Here is a 19,763-nt window from a genome sequence, read left to right on the forward strand (position 1 = left end):
CCACTGGTACAGCCTTCCCAGGAACAACATCACAGATCTCTGAACAGCCAAGATACTGCACAGGACCCTCAAAGAACAGACCACACGCAGGGGCGGGGTAATTATGTATGTATGTACGTGTGTGTCCATATATATGTGTGTGTGTGTGTATATTGTGTGAAGTTTGTACATGTCGGTGCTTTGTACTTGTGACATGTGCAATGAAAATAAAGTTGAATTCTATTCTATTCATGTTACAACCAGATGAACATGGGAAGCTTTTGTCACAGTATCTGTACTTGTATGGTTTCTCTACTGTGTGGATTCATTTATGTTTTTTAAGATGACCGAGTGTAACACTGGTGATGCTACTTCTTGCCTTCTTTGCCTGTAGTACGGGCAGTAAAGTTACCTTTAACCACAGTACGAGGACAGAAGGGAAATATGGACCAGATCAGACAGGTTCTAGATTCGTAGGAGCCAAGGGTGTATGACAACAGAGGACTTGTACACAGTAGGTGTAGAAAACACAATTGCATTTATTAGCAATTATTAAAGTTGTGCACATTTAACAAAAGTAGAGCGCGCTTTTTGAAAACAAAATAAAATAAACCCCACAAATAGTCGACCCAAGGATATATTGTCTTTTGTGTCTTTTTTCAAAGTCAATTTCAGTCTTTCAATGGTCACCAGTCACTCAGTGTGTTTGTAACCAGTCGGGTTACAATCTACCAGTTCATCTTTGGGCTGGGCTCGCCATCCAGTACTGGAAAAGGGATCCTCGATTCTTCTCAGGTCCAGAAAACCAATCCAATCCGAATAAGCAAAGGGAAAAAACCTGACCATGTGAAGCAACAAATGCTACATGGGGCTTCACAGTGCTCACGCTGGCTCACGGCCTCTGGAATACAGTATCACTCTTATTATTCGCTGCAAAAAAAGGACTTTCACTATCCAGCTAGCTTCTTCACCGCACGGGTAAACTGATCTTTCACCGTCTGTGTCTCTGGCGTATCTGACTGGCACACGAAGGCACACACAGGTGTCTGAGCAGCGCACAGACTGGGGGAAGGTCAGACCGGCCAATGATTGGTCGCTCAGTGGATCTGACAAACACACTCTAAAGGACTAAGTCCTGCCCCCACACCATTTATATATTACATATACATATGTACATATTAATTAAACTTATGTTTACATGCTTTTTATCAGTATTTATTATAATTAATTTTATCAATATTTATTCCCATTGTGAGAGTATGAATATTTATACTTTTAATCCCGTTTTTAACGCTGGGTTACACGAGGATGACCCACACTGGTCACAGAGGTGCTTTTTAACCTCACTGTGGCAGAATTCATGTCGTTTTAATTCACTTGGGGTGGGGAAGCCTCTTCCACATTCATTACAGTAGTTTGTTTTAACACATTTTAATTGCACTTTTGAAGGAAACCTCATCCTTTTAGCATTGTGGAGTGGATTGGAGTGGAGAACAGCCAAATCCCCTCCTCTGAATAAACCTCCACCTGTGCCACTGAAAACAGTTAAAATAGTTTGAATCTAAAATCATGACTCCAGCTATTTGTTGTGAGACCAGTTCTTTATTTTCACATCGAACTGTTTAATAACAAGAACTTTACACAGAATTAATCAAATTTAACGAATGCGTTGACAATACAAACTTAAAATCAGCAAGCAGAAATCAACAGCTCCTGAACATGTGGATCACAAAAACAACATTTGGCATTCAAGGATACAGTAAATACACTAAAATGAAAGGAGGAGCCAAAAGTAGAAGTTAAATAGAATTTGAATTAACTTTAAAAAAAAGAAGCAATCTGTAATCTTTTAAAATGGTCCTGATGTGTGCTGCTGTTTTTTACTTTAAACAATTCTTTGCTACAACTGTGAATAGGGCTTTGGAGTGTGATGTCACGGGAGGGGGCGTGGCCACGATTTTGGGTCGAGCCGCCATGTTAGTAGGCCAAACAAAGGGCTACAGGAGCAACAGCACATGGAAACATCAGCTATGGCTCGCACTTGCTGTGTTGTCGGTTGCAATGTTAGATCGCACGATTGGGAAGGGAATAAGCTGAAAAATGGGCTCTTTTTATCGTTTCCCCTGCTGGAAGCAACGCGAGGGATCTCATGTATGTTACCAACAAAGACGTCAGGCTTGGATAGCAGCAGCGAGACGAGCTGATATCGAGTTCTCTCCCATTATTTTTTGTTGGTGTGCTCCCGACATTTTCATTTCAGTATGTTCTGAAGAAATTCATATTGCTCTTTACAGGCTCACACATCCTAATGTGTGATCCAGCAGAATTATGTTGTTTATGGAGTAGCTTATCGGTGACAACTCCTCCAGACTAGCAGGTGGAATTTGCCTTTTTTGCAGACGGTGTGTTTATGTTCTCATCTAAAGCAATTTTTGGGGCAGCTGCTGAGAAGTCAATGTTATGTGCGACCTCTGGCTGTATCTTGGTCATATAGTCAACCTACTCACAACGTGGAGGCTTAAAAACGGCCAAATCTTGTACCCAACCGTCTGTGAATTAGATGTGCACATCCAGGGATTTATAATTCCGAAAATGATTCGCCATGTATGTGTTGACTCCACAGACAAGGTACGACAAGGTATTAGGGTAGGACAATGGTGGTTGGTCTCCAGGGTTTCTACTCCACTGCCGTATTTTATACAGGTCCACAACCGATGCATGCTATTGTTTCCAAGTACAGTCTCTTGGCATCCGGGTTCAATCGCTCTCGATACAGTCCTTTGACTTTTGAGCTGATTTTAAGCATGGTTCTGGCAGTCGTCCTTCCAACACAGTGTTTGTTTTGATTCGTGGCCTTCTCAAATGGCGTCGCGCTCCCACAATGCATTGCGGCATTACATCAACTCCAAAGCCCTATAAGAATGTGTTCTTTGACTGATTAAATAATGGTTACACTGACTTACTGCTCCACCTTCTGGTACAAACTGGTATTACATGGAAGTACAGCCCAACACCAGTTTAGCTTGAGTTTCTTTTTTCTGGACACAAAGTCACAGCAGTTGTTGTTGCCTCAGAAAACAAGTTATATTTGGGGAAAAAAGCAAGAAGTTAAAATGAAATGTAAAAAAAAAAAAATGTTTCTATGAACATCTGCAGTTTTGAAACATATCAGTTTGGTAATATAAAATAAAATGTATTCCTATAACTTCTATAATACAGTAAAAAGTACAGCACTACTATATCCTAAGAGAACAAAGATTAAAATGTAACAGGGATAACATTTTAGAATATTAAAATACCTCAAAGGAAAAAAAACTTGATGTGCATATCTATACTTGCAGCTTCCTAAATGTAACATCCAGGTTTATTCACTGCAGGTCCAGAAAAAAGAGCTACCTCATCAGATCCAAGTGTGACATCAGCTGCACTCTTTACAGGAGATTCCATCTGAACTCTGTGGAGCCTGATCTCAAGATTTTTAAGTCTGACCCTGAAACCAGAAGAGGATCTTTCTGTCTCTTCAGATTCATTGTGATCCAGTGATCACTGTCCTGCATGATCACGCCGATGGCTGTGCAGAGCAGATAATGAAGTGAATGTTTTTGCACATTGGTAACAGTGAAAACGTTTATTAACAGCGTGGGATCGTTTGTGTTTGGAGTATGAACTGAGATTCATGAAGCTCTTGTCACACTGGTCACAGCTGAAGTTCCCTTCAATGTGTGTATTTTCATGAAGGTTACGACAACTTGATTGTGAAAAGCTCTTGTCACAGTGTCTGCACTTGTATGGTTTCTCTCCTGTGTGGACTCGTTTATGTTTTCTAAGGTCACATGCAGTGAAGAAAGATGACCCACACTGGTCACAGACTTGCTTTTTAACCCCACTGTGACAGAGTTCATGTTTTTTTAATTCACTCGGTGTGGGGAAGCCTCTCCCACATTCTTTGCAGTAGTTCATTTTATCTCCAGTGTGTCTACGCTGATGTAATTTTAGGCTTCGCTGCTGATTGAAAATTTTTCCACAAAGGTCACAACGAAACGCTTTCCCACCACCACAGCGATGACAGGGTTGAGAAGTGGATCCATCTGTGTCGCTCTGCTTCTAAACAAAGACACAAAGACAGTGTAAGTCAGGGAATTCCTTCAACATTTTTGCAAGAATTAATAAATAGCACATTAGAATTTGATGAACTGCCCAGCACTGCCGTTATATGCAGTATAATCCCTAACAGGCAAACACAGTTTATTTTAAAGAATTTTTCAAAACAGTTTCCTGTTCGTCATTTCCTTGTTTTCTTTCTGTCCTGTCAATTGAGGTCAAAATAAATAAACAAGGAAAAATATATACCTCACAGTAACTGCACTTGTAGAGTTTCTTTCTGGTGTGGATCTGTTGGTGTTTTTTCAGGAACCGTAGAGTTGTAAAAGCCTTATTACACAGGTCACAATTATAAGGTTTCTCCATAGTGTGTGTAAACACGTGGTGGTGCAATTCTGTGTCTGTTGCGCACTTTTTGCCACATTGATCACAGTAGTAATCACCATGTAGAGTGTGAATGGGCAGTTGTATATTTTGGTATCCTAACTGGCTGAAAGTTTTTCCACACATGTCACAGTCCTCCACCTTAACTCCAGGGTGGGTAACTTGATACATCGGTGAGCTGCTGCACTGATCGCAGCTGAGCGCTTTAACTTTGCAGTGTATGAGTTGGTGTGTTTTTAAGTGTTCAGGCTTAGTAAAAGATTTTCCACACAAGTCACAGCTAAATTGTCTCTCTTCAGTGTGGATGAGTTGATGACATTTCAGGTTAGACTGCCCAATAAAATCCTTCCCACACTCGTCACAGCTGTATGTTTCCTCTGCCTTATTTCTGTGAAGTTTGTCGGCCTCTTGAGAGCACTGACTTCTCTCTCCATGTTGGTCCTGCAGTGACAGAGATACAGAGGCAGTGAGTGAAATGCAGTCCTCAAACAAACCGAACCTCCCTCCATTAACACTTTCACTGTCGAAGAAATATGTTGAAGATGCCAACTGCCACTAGAATTTTAGATGATTCCCTAAAATATTTGCTATAAATAAAGAAACAGTGACTTCACAGGACAATATGTCTGTGAAGGCTCTCAGTCCTCCAGGTCATCGTTGTCTAAAGAGATTGGAAAGAAAAGCGCCTGGACTTCTTTAAGTTTCCTTGAAGACGTTTCACCTCTAATCCGAGAAGCTTCTTCAGTTCTAAGAGCAACTGGTGGAGAGTCCCAGATTTTAAGCCCTATGGGAGTGTCCCCATAGACCCTGTATTGATACTCTATGTAATCACACCTTCACCAAAACCTTGGCTGATTGTGACCCATGACCTTTTACGAGTAGGTAGAGGATCAAAAGGGTGTCCATGGATCTGATTTCACTTTAATTAACGTATATATTCCACATGGCAGTACCTTTTTCTTCTTACAAGAAGATAATAGAGTTAATGATGTGTCCATCTAAAGCAGTGGTTCTCACACTTTTTTTTTTGCTAGCCCCCCCCCTTTGTTTGACAAGAAAAATCTTCACAAAAAAAAATAAAAATAAAAAACCCATCCCCCAACCACACACCCATATTTTGTTTTCAAATTTCATTGCGGTTTATTTCACACGTCAAACATTTAGTGAACAATTAAACAAATACAAGTAAATTGCAATAAATTACAGGTAGTAATAAAATACACTACTACCTCTTTTACGCTACAACCACACCTACACGGGTATTTTTTAAAACGCAGCTGTTTCTATGCGTTTGGGTTTTTCATCCACACGTAAACAACGTTTCGAATCACCCAAAAAAAGTTTTTTTTAAAACTCCTTTTTTGCGTTCACGTGTGGACGAGAAATACAGAGTTCGTCACGCAACGTCAAAGGTATGTGCCTTTTTTCACATCACGCTGTGCACACGTTATTGTTTACATGAGATGAATTTCTACAATGGCAGATAGAGAAAAAATACTGTTAATCTGACTATCTTCAGGTTTTGCACACTCACATATAAACACGCAGTTACTGTCGCTCCATGTAGAAAGGCAGAAGCGTCACTGTGTAATTATCTTACATGTAGTTGTTTTTCCTATGTAATAACATTCAACATAGTTATCAATACATTTTTCAAAAATGTCTCTCTGTGAAAAATGGGTTCAAAACATAAACAACTGTCGGATACTGTTTGTCCGTGATTTGGACAGGGGGAACAATGATGAAAAATATTGCCGTAAACAGTTTATTTTGCGACACCACTAAACAAACGATAGTGTAAAATGAAACGATAGATGTTTTTATATCGTCATCCGATATATATCGTTATATCGAACAGCCCTACTTACAGGAAAACAAAAGAGATATAATATGGAGATTTAACCCCAGCCTACTTAACAATGCTAATTTTAGGAAAGAAATGAGCAATGGATAATGGAGAGGTATCCCTGCCGATACTGTGGGATGCAGGAAAGGCGGTGATAAGAGGAAAACTTATTGCAGCTGCCTCAGGGAAAAAGAAACTTTACCAGGAAAAATTACAGGATTCATAAAAAAAACAGCTGAGGCAGCTAGAAAGCAGCCATGCACAAAACCAAACTCCAACTACACTAGAACAAATTAAGAAACTAAGAAATGAAATTTACTTAATATACACTCAGGAAATTGAAAAAAAAATGCTATTTTCTAGACAAAGACAAAAAACGGCTCTACATTTACAAAAATATTGGCATGGAAACTTTAGAAACGTCCAGCAGACAATACAATATACAAAATAAGTGATCCCCAGAAAAAACATAATAGATAGTAAGCAGGACAAGATCCAGTCTGTCTTTGAAACCTTTTATAAACAACTCTTTTCTAAAACTACGGATGTCAGAATTGATCAAATGGACATATTTCTTGAAACTCTCAATTTACCTGTCATGAATGAAGACCAGAATAAACAACTAGCCTCTGAAATAATGGTAAAGGAGTTAGAAAATGCCATGAGAAACCTGAAAGCTAATAAATTGCCAGGAAGTCATGGGTTCACATCTGAATTCTATGAAGCATTCAAAGAGGATCTTATCCCTATACTGAGAAAAACATGCAATCTTCGCCTTCGCTGCGAAGGCGGTCGCACTTTTCTCCTCTCCAGCCCTTATCTTCCCTGCTTAGCTTCTTATGTCCTTGTCTTGTCTTGTGTTTTTACTTTTCCCTGGAACACTCTCTCACAGTCTGTTCTCTAAAACCTAAAAGAGGAATCATGGATTTGATCAATTGGTCCCTAAATGCAATTGACACCCCTTTCTCAACGAGAAGTTTGGGCTCGGGTGAGCCTGAGTGCTGAAGATATCTACCTATTCGGAACCATGGTAACAGGGTTCTGGCTGATCGGAGCTGGCTTGGCCCTGACTTATCAAAGAATTAAAGCGGAACCGGCTGTTCAAACCCCCACAAGGCTGCCCTCTGGGATTGGAACGATGGGAGAGGCGTGAGTTTCTCAAAAAGGGCTCATTGAGTCAGCACGGATAAGATCTTGGAGAAGCTACGGCTGCTGTGAATACTCAGAATAAGATCTCTGACTGCAGACTGGATACATCTCGGAAGGGCTCGCTTGGAATAACATCTCTGGGCGCAAATTGGATGACATCTCGGGGAGGCACACTGCCGTGAGTTCTCAGAAATCGGCTCCTTGAGCACAAGAAATGACAACATCACAGAACGCAAGTATGGCGAAGCTCGCGGCTCTCCAATGGGAGATTGAGAGATCAGTGTTGGACTGTAGAACTGCTCTGAAATTTATATGAGCTGTTCGCACTAAAGTAAAAAGCACCATCACTTCATGCGGATACCCCGCATGAAGGTTCCTTTGTAAGTGCGCATGTGCCATTAGTGTGCTGCCTGCTAATCGTGGCAGCCCTAGACCCAATCCATCAAAAAATAGCCAGGAAATTCTGATTTGCTGGAACTGAGATGTTTATTAATCCTTCTAACAACATCCACAAAAATGTTTTTGGGATATCATGCTGTTTATGATATGTGTTTTGTATTGCATTTGATACATTGGGCATTTTTGGCAACTTTTTGTTAACAACAATATTAATTTTAGACAAAAAAGGAGACATATGTGCATAACATTTTGACATTATAGAATGTGTTTTACAGTTTTTCCTCTCAGGAACTCATGTATCAAATATGACACAAATGGCATTATAGGGTTAAGGGTGGGGGCCCCCTGTCTCCTGGAGATAGGCAGCAATCTCAGTGATCTTGCTGTGGCTGTGCATGGTTCTTCCTCCTTCTTCTGAGGTCCCTCAGAACAGTGTTCTGTTTGTTAAATATATTAACTGTTAAATTTATCCAGATCTTGTTTCTTCAGACTTCAGTCCTCCGATAAACAGCACAGAAGAAGTTTGGCAAAGTTTTGGAAATTTTTTCATGTTACTAAGCAACATACTCAACTCTGCTGCTCAACCAAATGCATTTTCTTCCATTTAAGGGGAAATAAACAGGATTTATTGCCCAGAAGCATTGTTACCCCAAAGACAATGCACCAAACACAAATTCCCTTACTTTGTGCTATGTAAGGTTGGGCGATATGTAACATTTCTCCAGCTGACATTCGTCAGTCCAACAAAATGACGATAAGCGATATATTTGCGCAGGGAATATTTTACCTTCTTTTCTTGTTTTATTACTATTAATATAGCTACTTTTGGGATTATTCATTAATTTAGTTATTTATTTTAGATGTGCCAAATCGCACAAAAGATGTAACATTGAATGTGAAAGAGACATTTTGATTTTCAACTTGTTTATTTTTGTATTTGTTGTTTGGTCATGTAAGATGGATAAACACTGTAACGGCCCGTAAACACGGCTATAGTGGGGGGGGGGGGGGTGGGGGGGGTGGGGGGAGCCAGTTTCTCTTTGTTTCCCTCTCAACCATTGTGGGTTTTTAAAAAAAATTAAAATGTTTTTGTTTTTTTCTGAACATAGGCTACTGCCTTTCTGATTCGCTGATTTGAGGTGGCACACTCTGAGGAGGGAGCATTTGCTCGCAACTGGAAGAGGTTGCCGTTAAAACAGCGCTATTATTTATTTCTGTTGACTGCTTCTCTTATCTTCAACCAACATTATTGCCAAACTTACCCATGGGCAAATAAATAAATCGCTCTTGTAAAAACGATCAGTGAAAGGTTCAGCCTATTGTCGACGGTCGATAAACTTGTCCAACCTTAGTGCTATGTTTATATTTTAGCTTAAAAACTTTGCTGGCTCCTTTGTGCTCATTACATTGAAATAACACACGCTCCACTGTTTCCTGTTGTTGCCCTGTATCATGTGTGATGGAAATTTATTTTATGTATTGATCACATGTTTTAACAATATCACTTTAGTAATAGTAATATCACTTTTAATCACTTAGTTACATACATATGGGAGAGTATCACAAGTGTGTGTTTTTGCTGTATCACATATCTGTTCCAGACATGCACAGTGAGGCCGTTGTAAGTCAGATACATTCAGGCACTGTGCATTAGGAAGATTCAAGAGGTCAATCGTTAGGCGATGGCTAAGTGAAAAACAGTTGTAATTGTCTGACCGTAGGGGAGGTTTCAAGGATAAGCTGAAGGTATAGAGCAACGTGATGTGCTGTGGATTGTCTCTGTCTCAGTGTTTCTGTGTGTGTTTATAAGACATGAGGGCATATTTAGAGACTACTTTGGCATTTCACCAGAGAGCTCTCTCCATGCTGCAGCATGTGATTTAACCAAAATACACTCATCAAGTGTTTGCAGTTTATTTAAAAACGTATACGGCATATGCTTTCCTATAAGTTACATGGCTGATTTTAACCCTGTATTGCCTAATCGAATCCTAGATAATTTGACTTAATTTCTTCCAGTTGCCTTTCTTTGCCCCACTATTTCCTGTACACTCTTTCCTTTGACCCATGTGTCCCACTTGTACTGACACTTCTTTTTCTTGCCTTTCTCGATTTTATGCCGATGACATCCAGCTGTGCACGTCTTTAAAGGCTCATCAGATAAATGAGCTTCTAGCCTAGTTGAGGGAATAGCGACGGGCTCTCCAGTAATTGCTTTGATTTAAACTCTTGCAAGTCTGAGTGTAATGTCTTGTAAAGTAATGCACAGGAATGTGAGATGTGAGAACCACAATGAAAATGACATTACAGAAGAAAATTGTGTATTGGAAAATTTCTTATATTATGAATTGTGGCTTTAATATAAAACTGATTAACAGAACATGTGTTTCAGTGTTCTGTAAAAAACTTCTCGTTTAAAAAATCTTTACAAGTCTTGTTGTTTGAATTTCAGTAATGCATGTAGGAAAAATCTGGTGCCAGTTATAATCCTAATCACACAGCAGCAGCTGATGAAGTCCACACAGTTTCTTCCTCACCTTTTGTGTTGAATCCATCGTGACTGAGCTGAGTCCAAGTGGCTGAAAATGTTCCTCTGCTGCTCAGCGGTGATCAGCTGGGACACAAAACAGATCTTTATTAGGATTCCACTAGAGCTGCAGATTCATCAAGTAACTTGTTCATAAAAAAACACCTTGAGGCAACTGTTGTTGTGATTTGGTGCTACATAAATAAAATCAAATTGAACAGAACTTCTTCATTCAGCTGAAAATCTTCTGTAAACAAAGTAAAATAAAACCCAACATTCAACCCACAACATGATTAAAAACATTCTTCTTCTCCCAAATCAAGAGCTGCACATTAACCACCACAATATATTTGTCTTATTAAACTCTATGCTTTTAAATATTCTGCTTCTGCTCTCAGAGGAGGCGGATGCATCTTTCACCCTCTCCTTATCTTCCCTGCTGCTGCTTCTATGTCTTTGTCTGGTCTCGTCTGACTCGAACCCTGAGAGCCTCTCATTCTTGCTCTTGTTCTCTAAAACCTAAAGAAGAAGAACTGTGGATTTGATCAACTGGTCCCTTAATGCAATTGACACTGTACTCTCGATGAGAACCCTGGGTTCAGGAGAGCCCGAGTGTCCTGGAGGGACGTTCCCTGCCGGATACATGATGGACGTTGTGTGCCTGGCGGGACTGTCTATTGAGGACATTGAAGACATCTACCCATTTGGAACCATGATAACGGGGCTGTTTGGAGCTGGCATGGCCCTGGTTTATCTGAAATGGAAGAAAGCGGTGACTGCTGTTCAAAACCCCACAAGGCTTGCCGCTTTGACCGGAAATGTGGGAAGAGCTGTGAGTAATCCGTCTGTTCTTACTGAACCCAAGATGGGAAAGAGCTTGGAGGAGCTGATGAATCTTAAACGGGAGATACGCCTGAAGACCAGTGATGGACGCTAAGAACAACTGTAAAATTGATGCAGCCTGTTTGTTCTAAAACAACATATCCATCATTTTTCATGTGGCCACCCCCGACAGCTCCAGCTGAATGCTTGAAGGCCGAGGCTGACAATGCTTGAAGGTTGACGCCAACAACAACAATTCTTCCACGAGACACGATAACGGGAACGAACTGACTCTCCTGCCCGATCCCTCAAGGCCACCCGCGTAGGCTGGGGACTGTTGATCGTTGCCTAACAGGCGAAAGGACACTTTCTCCGGCTGAACTCAAGACACACATCCCGACACGCTCGCACACATTTACAATGATACTGATACGCCTTCACCATCACCCTGCCTTCCTCGAATCCAACACCTCCTCCCATCAGATGTGGACAGCGGCTCATGAGGATGTGCAAGATTGCAGCATCCCAGATGCAGCTGTGTACACTGGAATACCCCCATGCTGCTTGTCTTGTGTTTCATAGTGTTATGGTGTGATGAGAGCTGTGCTGAGAGTTGCTACCTAGCCTGACCCGTCTCCCCAATATGAAGGATGTGTATTGTATGAACGGTCGGCAAGGTTTGTCATCTCAGTTGCAGGAAACTGCAACCAACAAACAAAGGCATCCATTCATCAATTAACATTGTTTGCTTTCATCTCTGTTTCATTAGATTTTGTTAACATCTTCCTGTTCATCACTTTACAGCAGCATGATATACATGAAAATAAATGAAGAAGAAAAATTAGCTGTGTTTATGCAGGTGTTCAGCCTCATTAACAGCTGCTTCCTAAACAGGAAACGAGTTCGTGTGAGCTTTGGTCTCTCTCTGAGAGTACACAGATCTGTCAGTAGGGTGGTCTAAAAGATATTTCTACACTGCACATGATTTAGAGATACATAAATATTTCTATCCAGAGTACAAACCACTTCATGTCAAATCTAACGTTGTTAAGTGACTTTTGCAACAGTCTGTTGATTTACTCCTGAGGCTGACCTTCTGACAGCACAGGCTTATTGTCTGAGAAAAGCTGCTGGTGAGCCAAAAAATCCTTCAACTCTGAAAAGTCAGCAGAGAATAAGAGGGAGAGAAAACCAGAGACACGAGAGGGATTTGCTGCTTATCTCTTTAGAAAACGGGTCCAGGGCCACATGTTCACCTGGAAAATAAAGTTTTTTATGACCCTGATACTGCAGCAGATCGCTCTGATTTCCTGTTATCACTTCAAATAGAAATGAGGCTGTAGAGGTTTGGTGCATGCAGAAAAACAGCTGCAGGGACAATGAAAAGACTTTTCTGCTCCAACTTCTCCCAGCATGCTGAGCTAATGATTAGTTGGTGTTTTTCTCCAAACACTCTCTCACTCTTCTCTCAACGTGTTCACAATAAACTGTGAACAGACACCGAGGAGAGCAGCAGAAGACCTCATTCAGGAGCTAAACTCAACATGAACTGAACTCACAGTAAAGTTAGCTCGGTGCTTACCTTTAGATGAGCCCACAAACCGAGAGAAACTCCGTGATGAAGCCGGAACTCTTTCCAAACACAGGAAACAGATCAGGGAGCAGAGACCCACGTGGTTCACGCTGATCTCAGCTACGATCCAGGAGACAAGGGTGGGCAGATCGATGCAGATATCGATCAGGACGTTGGTAGTGGTATATGATCGATACTTTAGTTTGTTTCTCTCCTCTAAGTTCACTACTTTACTCCCGTTTCATGAAAAAGCAGCTCTCTCTGCTCGACTCCTGTCCTGCGCACACACTTTGCTCCGCCCCCTTCTTCCTGATCTGCTTTGATTCGATGCTGTTTGGACACGTGACTCGAAAAAGAGGCCGAGCCTATGTTTTTTTTTAAAATGAACTTTATTTGTCAACAACAATATAAACATATAAGGCACCATTATTTATCTATGCATCTAAATACACACGGTTGAGCATCACAACAAGAGAAAAAGAGACATAAAAAGAAAAGCAGGAAAAAAACAAAAGAAAGAAAGAAAAATGCAGAATGTGAGAACATAGACACAAACAGTGTGAACAGAAAGGGAAATCATGATCCACATCTCAGATAGAGAGGAGGCCTCCTTTTAACATAAATAGAACTTATTGAATAGAAATATAAGTTTAGGGGCTTTCTTGTCATTTACGTGTTTCAGCGACTTACTCGAGAGTTTAAAATCATTCAGCCATCTGTTTATACATCGTTTAGCTTGAAATGTCTGCATTTGTGATTAAAACATTTCCAGTAACAAGACAGTCCCAATCACCAAGTCTAAATTTGGGTTCTCAGCAACCATCCCAAATGTAACTACAGTCAAATGTGGTAACTGAATTCCCCTGGACTGTAGCCAGCTCCACATGTCAGTCCTGTTGTTGTTCCTCCATATGATATTAAAATGAAGATTATTTATAGATTCAATTAGTTTTGGAGAGGCTGATAGATTCGTCTGGACAGACTGTATATTTAAGTTAGCAAGATTCTCCAAACAGTGTTTTGTCCCTCTGCAGCCACCTGTTAAAACTGACTCACACTTTTCTATATTAGGACAGATATTCTTATTTTCTTTTAACATCTTATTGCTGCAAATGACACTGCCCAGATATCGCAGCTCCTTTTTAATCTGTATATTGCTGATTGACTGCAGGGGGCACTCAGAGTTAGTGTCTCACATTTATTTATATTGAGCTGTAGGCCTGAAGCTTTGAAGTGGTTGATCACCTGTAAGGCTGAAGGGATCTGATCCTCTTTTCTCAAAAACATGGTGGTATCATCTGCCAGCTGACTGATTATGATCTGTTCACCCATCACAGTTAGTGTGACTGTTTTGAATCAGAATAGATAACAGCTCAGCAACCATGATAAACAGAAGTGGTGAGCTTTCTGCATCCCTGCCTTATTCCTCTATGAACCTCAACTCTTGAGCAGGTGCCATGTTCTAGCGAAGCAGAGCATTGATATCATTATATAACAAGTCTATAACGCTGATAAACTATGGACTGTTCTGTTCAAGCAGGAAGATTCCCTTTAAAGACATAGATCAACTGCAGGAGATCGTGGTTTTATTGAAGGCAACATGAGGATCTATTCTGCAAAACAAATACGAAAACAAGCAGAGTTTGTCGGACAAGATGGTACAGTAAAGCTTCAGAATCCACACCAAGCCTCGGTGGAGCAGGAAATGGATGATAAGCCCTCTCAGGACCCTAAAATTGACGTGGACATTAAAGAAACGTCAGCTTTGGTAAACTGGAGAGGCCTTGTAGTCCCACCAAAGAAGAGGAAATCGTTCCTCTCCACTTGTCCTGAATGGTTTCACTCGGGCTGCGAAAATGAAAAAAGTAAAGCTAGGGCTGTTAAAGAATGGAAATAATCAACAGCCAGTCAAACTTGGCAGTGTCATGAACATCAGTGCGTTTGATGCCTTCTGTCTTTGTGTGACAGTCTCTCTGCTCAAAACACGTTGAAAAGCTCAGAGGAGAATAAATTATTCCACCTGGTGAAATCCTTTGCTTCAAAGTGGAAAAGTTCAAGGGGGCCGAATACTTTTGCAAGCCACTGTATGTAACCATAGCATCTGAAAACACCATAATGTTCTCGAGCTGTGCTCTACACAAAGGAATGATGGCAAGAATTCACGAAAGAAAGTCCTTTTTTATTTTGTGAGCTAGATGATGGAAATAGCTGTTATTTTTCAGTTATTGTATTAAACTTAAGAGGCTCAGACAGTTCTATGCATTTATCTTTTCTAACAGGAAACATGCCGACATTGTTCTGATAGTTTGCATTTTGTTACCAGCAAATGAACATTTTTCTCCAACAGGAAGAAAGCTTTATCTCAACTGCTATATAGTTTTATTTTTACTTTGTGAATCATGAAAAATTATTAAAATTATTAATAATTTTAAAATGATAGCGGCACAAAGGAAAAATGTTTGCAGCACAAATGTTTGACATTAATTTTGTTTGACTCGTGTAATGTGGAGTGGCTTGTTGACCTTTTGATCTTTACATTTTCATTAATATCTTCAAAACAGAAGCAGCACAAATGAAAGTTTTTGCACCACAAATGTTTGACACCACTTTTGTTGGATTTGAAGAAGGTGGACATGCAGCTAAACAAGTCACTCCTGGACTGATTGGAGAGAGGACCAGAGAAAACTACAGAGTCCAACATGGCTTTTTCCCCCGACATGTTGTCATATCATTTTTGATTGGTCAAAAAACAACGACAGTATTCTGGGAAAAACATTGCGGATCATTTTTTCATAACTCTGGTTTTTCTCGGCCTGTCAACAAAATTTAAAAACTGATTTATGGTTTGAAGTCGACACAACACTTTTAGCACAAAATGTGGGAATCAGGGTTATCTTGGGTTGATATATCATCTTGTTGCTATGTCATCTTAAATTGGTCATGTGATTGGTTTACCATGACTACTTCATTCTGCCTGAGCCAATCAGCTGCACTTGTGCGATTGTTTCGCTCCTCCCAGCTCCCAGAAAGCTAAAGACAGTTTCAAGCGTCTGCCTGTTGAAAAAACGTAAAGCGTCAGGACCACATTGTATTCTTAATAAGTGTAACACCGTTGTAACGATAGAAATAGTACTTAGATTACTAGTTACTGAAAAAAGTACCAGGGTTAGTATCACAATGTATTGATATTTTCTTACATCCCTATTTATGAGGAATGTATCTGTAACTTGTTAAATCTGTGCCTTGAAGAATTAAGACGCTTCTGACAATGGCAATTTTATTTATATCACACATTTCATTACATGCAAACTAAATATTCTTAACACAAAAGATAAAGACATAAAAACCTGTTTAGGTTTACAATACTTTGAAATCAGCAAACAGAACTAAACTAAACCTAACAACACCACCAATGAATAAAAAGGTCTGGAGTCTGTTTTTAATGTATACAAAGATGTAACTGATCTCAAGTCAGCAGGTGACAGGACCACAGTAACAGAAAGCATCTTTGGACTGTACCAGAATTAAAATAGAGGACTGAAGGCTCTGCCTCCCATTCTACTTTTAAATACTCTAGGAACAACAAGTAGGCCTGCAGAGCGAGAGCGAAGTGCTCTAATAGGGTGATATGGTACTACAAGGTCATTAAGATAAGATGGGGCCTGATTATTTAAGACCTTGTATGTGAGGTCTCTCTTTCTAGTCCCTGTCAGGACTCTTGCTGCAGCATTTTGGATTAACTGAAGGCTTTTCAGGGAGTTTTTAGTTTTCAAGCTGAGTCCTGGGATGACTTTTTAAGTAATGGTTTAACTACTGTCAGCTTGAATGTCTGTGATACATAGACAATTAATAGATAAGTCAGACATTTCTTTAATTATACTACTACCATACTATAACTACAACTAAATAGCACTGTTTCCAAGTGGAGGAAAGGATATTTTTAAGCATTACAATTCAAAGAAACATTAAAGAAAACAAGAAAATTGAGAGAAACTTGATGTATAACAGATGAGGGATTCCAGCAGAAATCACAGCACCTTTCACATCAAACTTCTCAAACGTAACAGCACTGTCTGTCTCTTCAGATTCATTATGATCCAATGATAAGAATGATTTCAGCCATTGTCATGATCACGCTGATGTTTTCACTAAAAACCAGCGTTTTTAGTGGGAGAAACGTTGATTGATCAACTCTCTGTGAATGGTACTCATGACCATTGATCAGTGGGCTTTGATCAATGGTCATGAGAATTTGCATAATCACGATGAATCAAGATGAACTGACCTCCCAGCCCATTGTTCCTCAGTGGGCTGGTTTCAGTCATTATGCAAATGTCCTGTTTATAAGATTGAAACCTGCAGTCAGCTGAGACTGAAGACGTCACCTGATGATGATGAAACATTTCTCCCACTGAAAACTCTACGTCCAGATGAACAGAATCAACTTTTGGAGATGTAATTAATCATACCCTCGGTAACCCAAGAATTATTAATAGTGCCATCATCATCAACTTTATTTATTTATAAAGCACTTTAAAACAACCACAGCTGACACAAAGAGCTGTACATTGGAACTGTAAAATAAAATTACATGAGATATAAATAAAAACCAAATAAAAGAAGAGTGAAATCATTAAATAACTACTTCAATTAAAAGAGAAACTAAGTCTCACTGAGGTTAAAAGCCAAGGAATAAAAGTGGGTTTTAAGACGTGATTTAAAAGTGGACAGTGAAGGGGCCTCTCTAACGTGCATGGGCAAATTATTCCATAATTTTGGAGCCACAATAGAGAAGGCCCCGCCCCCTCTGAGCTTCCTCCTGGATCTCGGTACCTCCAGGAGCAGCTGGTCAGCTGACCTGAGAGACCGACAGGGTATGTGGGGATGAAGAAGCTCAGAGAGGTAAGGCGGGGCAAGACTGTGAAGGCATTTAAAAACAAACATAAGAATTTTAAAATTAACTCTAAAAGTCACAGGCAGCCAGTGCAGAGAGGCTAGCACATGGGTTATATGCTCTCTTTTTCGAGTTCCTGTTAGGAGTCGTGCAGCCGCATTTTGAACCAGCTGCAGACGTGCGAGCATTAACACATTAACTTTAAGTGCATTTAAAACTGAATCCACAGAAGGGACATAAGGGGAATGTCTCTCCAGCACCCTGGTGACACAACTGCACCCCAACGCCCTGCATGCGTGGGTGGGTGTGGTGGAGCGGGAAGAGGGAGGCAGTTGGGGATTCAATTCAATTCCAATTTTGACCTCCAAGCATTGAAGGCCAAAGCTCAGCAGCTACAGCGTAGATACAAGAAATCTGGTTTAACTGTTGATGCAGAAATCTACAAATACCATGTACTTCGGTATAAAGACTCCATCAACAAGGCCAAACAAAGTTTCTACTCAGGTATTATCAGTTCTTATGAGGGTAACGCAAGGATTTTGTTTTCAGTTCTCAACAAACAAATTCAACCCCCCAACGCTTCACTTCTGAAACCTGTAACTCCTTGATGCTGTTCTGGACTACAATAATCAATAACATCCACCAGCAACCCAGTTCAAATGTTGTCTACCCCCTCTCCAGAACCTTTTCTCTATTTTGAACTGTTTTCCACTTTTCATCTCCCTGATTTATCTGATATTTCTGAGTTTATATGTAGATCAAAGCCTGCCATGTGTCATCTTGACCCCATGCCTACAGGGCTTGTGAAATCCTGCCTCTCTTCCTTACTCCCACTCATCTCTGCTATCGTCCACTCTTCACTCACCACTAGTATCTTTCCCTCCTTATTCAAGATTGCTTCAGTCACTCCCATACTGACAAAACCTTCTTTAGATCCTAACAACTTTAACAACCTCTGTCCGATTTCTAATCCACCCTTCATCTCTAAAATAGTTGAAAAAGTGGTTGCCTCTCAACTTCATTCACACCTAGTTAATAATAACATCTACAAGAGATTTCAATCTGGTTTTCGTTCATGTCACAGCACAGAAACTGCTTTACTTAGAGTCACTAATGATCTTCTAACCGTAGCTGACTCTGGTCTTCTCACCTTTCTCGTCCTTTTGGATCTGAGCTCAGCCTTCGACACCATTTCTCACTCTGTCCTTCTAAGCAGACTTTCCTCTCTCGGCATCTCTGACACACCCCTCGCCTGGTTTCAATCATATCTCCTCGACCGGCCCAGTTTATTCATCGGAAATCATTCCTCTCTCGTCGTCTATTCCCGGTCACTTCTGGTGTACCCCAAGGCTCAGTTTTAGGCCCTCTTCTCTTCATAGCATACATCCTCCCTCTTGGTACCATTTTCCGCAAATTTGATCTTCACTTTCACTGTTTTGCTGATGACACTCAGTTATATCTCTCTTGCAAACCTGATTCCTCCCTCCCAGCTTCTTCCCTTACAGAATGTCTTTCCAAATTAAAATCCTGGTTTAGCTCTAATTTTCTAAAGCTCAATGAGGATAAAACTGAAATCCTCCTTATTGGCACCAAATCCAACCTTTTGAAGGCAAACCATTTCTCACTCACCATCGATAACTCCACAGTTTTCCCTTCTCCTCAGGTTAAGAGCCTTGGTGTCATCCTAAACAGTTCACTTTCCTATAAATGTCACATCAATAATCTCACCTGTTCTGCCTACTTCCATCTACACAACATTAACAGATCACGTTCTTCTCTTTCCACCCAGGCTACGTCTTGTTCATAGTCTCGTTACCTCCCGTATTGACTACTGCAATTCTCTCTTACATGGTCTCCTCCAAAAATCCCTCCATAAGCTTCAATTGGTTCAGAACTCTCCTGCTCGCATTATCACCAGAACCCCTCCTACCAGCACATCACCTGTTCTTCAGGAACTTCACTGGCTCACAGTAAAATTCTGGATAATACACAAACTTCTTCTGCTCACCTTCACGGCCATTCATAACCTCACACCTCCCTATGTTTCTGACCTTGAGGTGGCTGTGGCTCAGGTGTTAGAGCCGCTCAA

The 19,763-nt window shown here is 40.4% G+C and overlaps 1 protein-coding gene across 1 annotated transcript; it reads right to left on the reverse strand.

The window, feature by feature from the left end:
* Positions 1–1,808: 1,808 nt before the first annotated feature.
* Positions 1,809–13,075, reverse strand: LOC148101649 (uncharacterized). The gene is made up of 4 exons (XM_087846619.1): positions 12,790–13,075; positions 10,396–10,472; positions 4,330–4,905; positions 1,809–4,083 (listed from the first exon to the last, which is right to left on the reverse strand). The coding sequence occupies exons 2-4, from the start codon at positions 10,411–10,413 to the stop codon at positions 3,523–3,525; spliced, it is 1,155 nt and encodes a 384-aa protein (XP_087702745.1). The 5' UTR covers positions 10,414–10,472; positions 12,790–13,075; the 3' UTR covers positions 1,809–3,522.
* Between the last annotated feature and the right edge of the window lie 6,688 nt (positions 13,076–19,763).

The sequence above is a fragment of the Neolamprologus brichardi genome, chromosome 9 (genome assembly GCF_056152115.1).
Source record: "Neolamprologus brichardi isolate AB-2024 chromosome 9, ASM5615211v1, whole genome shotgun sequence".
In the NCBI taxonomy this organism is placed as follows: Eukaryota; Metazoa; Chordata; class Actinopteri; order Cichliformes; family Cichlidae; genus Neolamprologus; species Neolamprologus brichardi.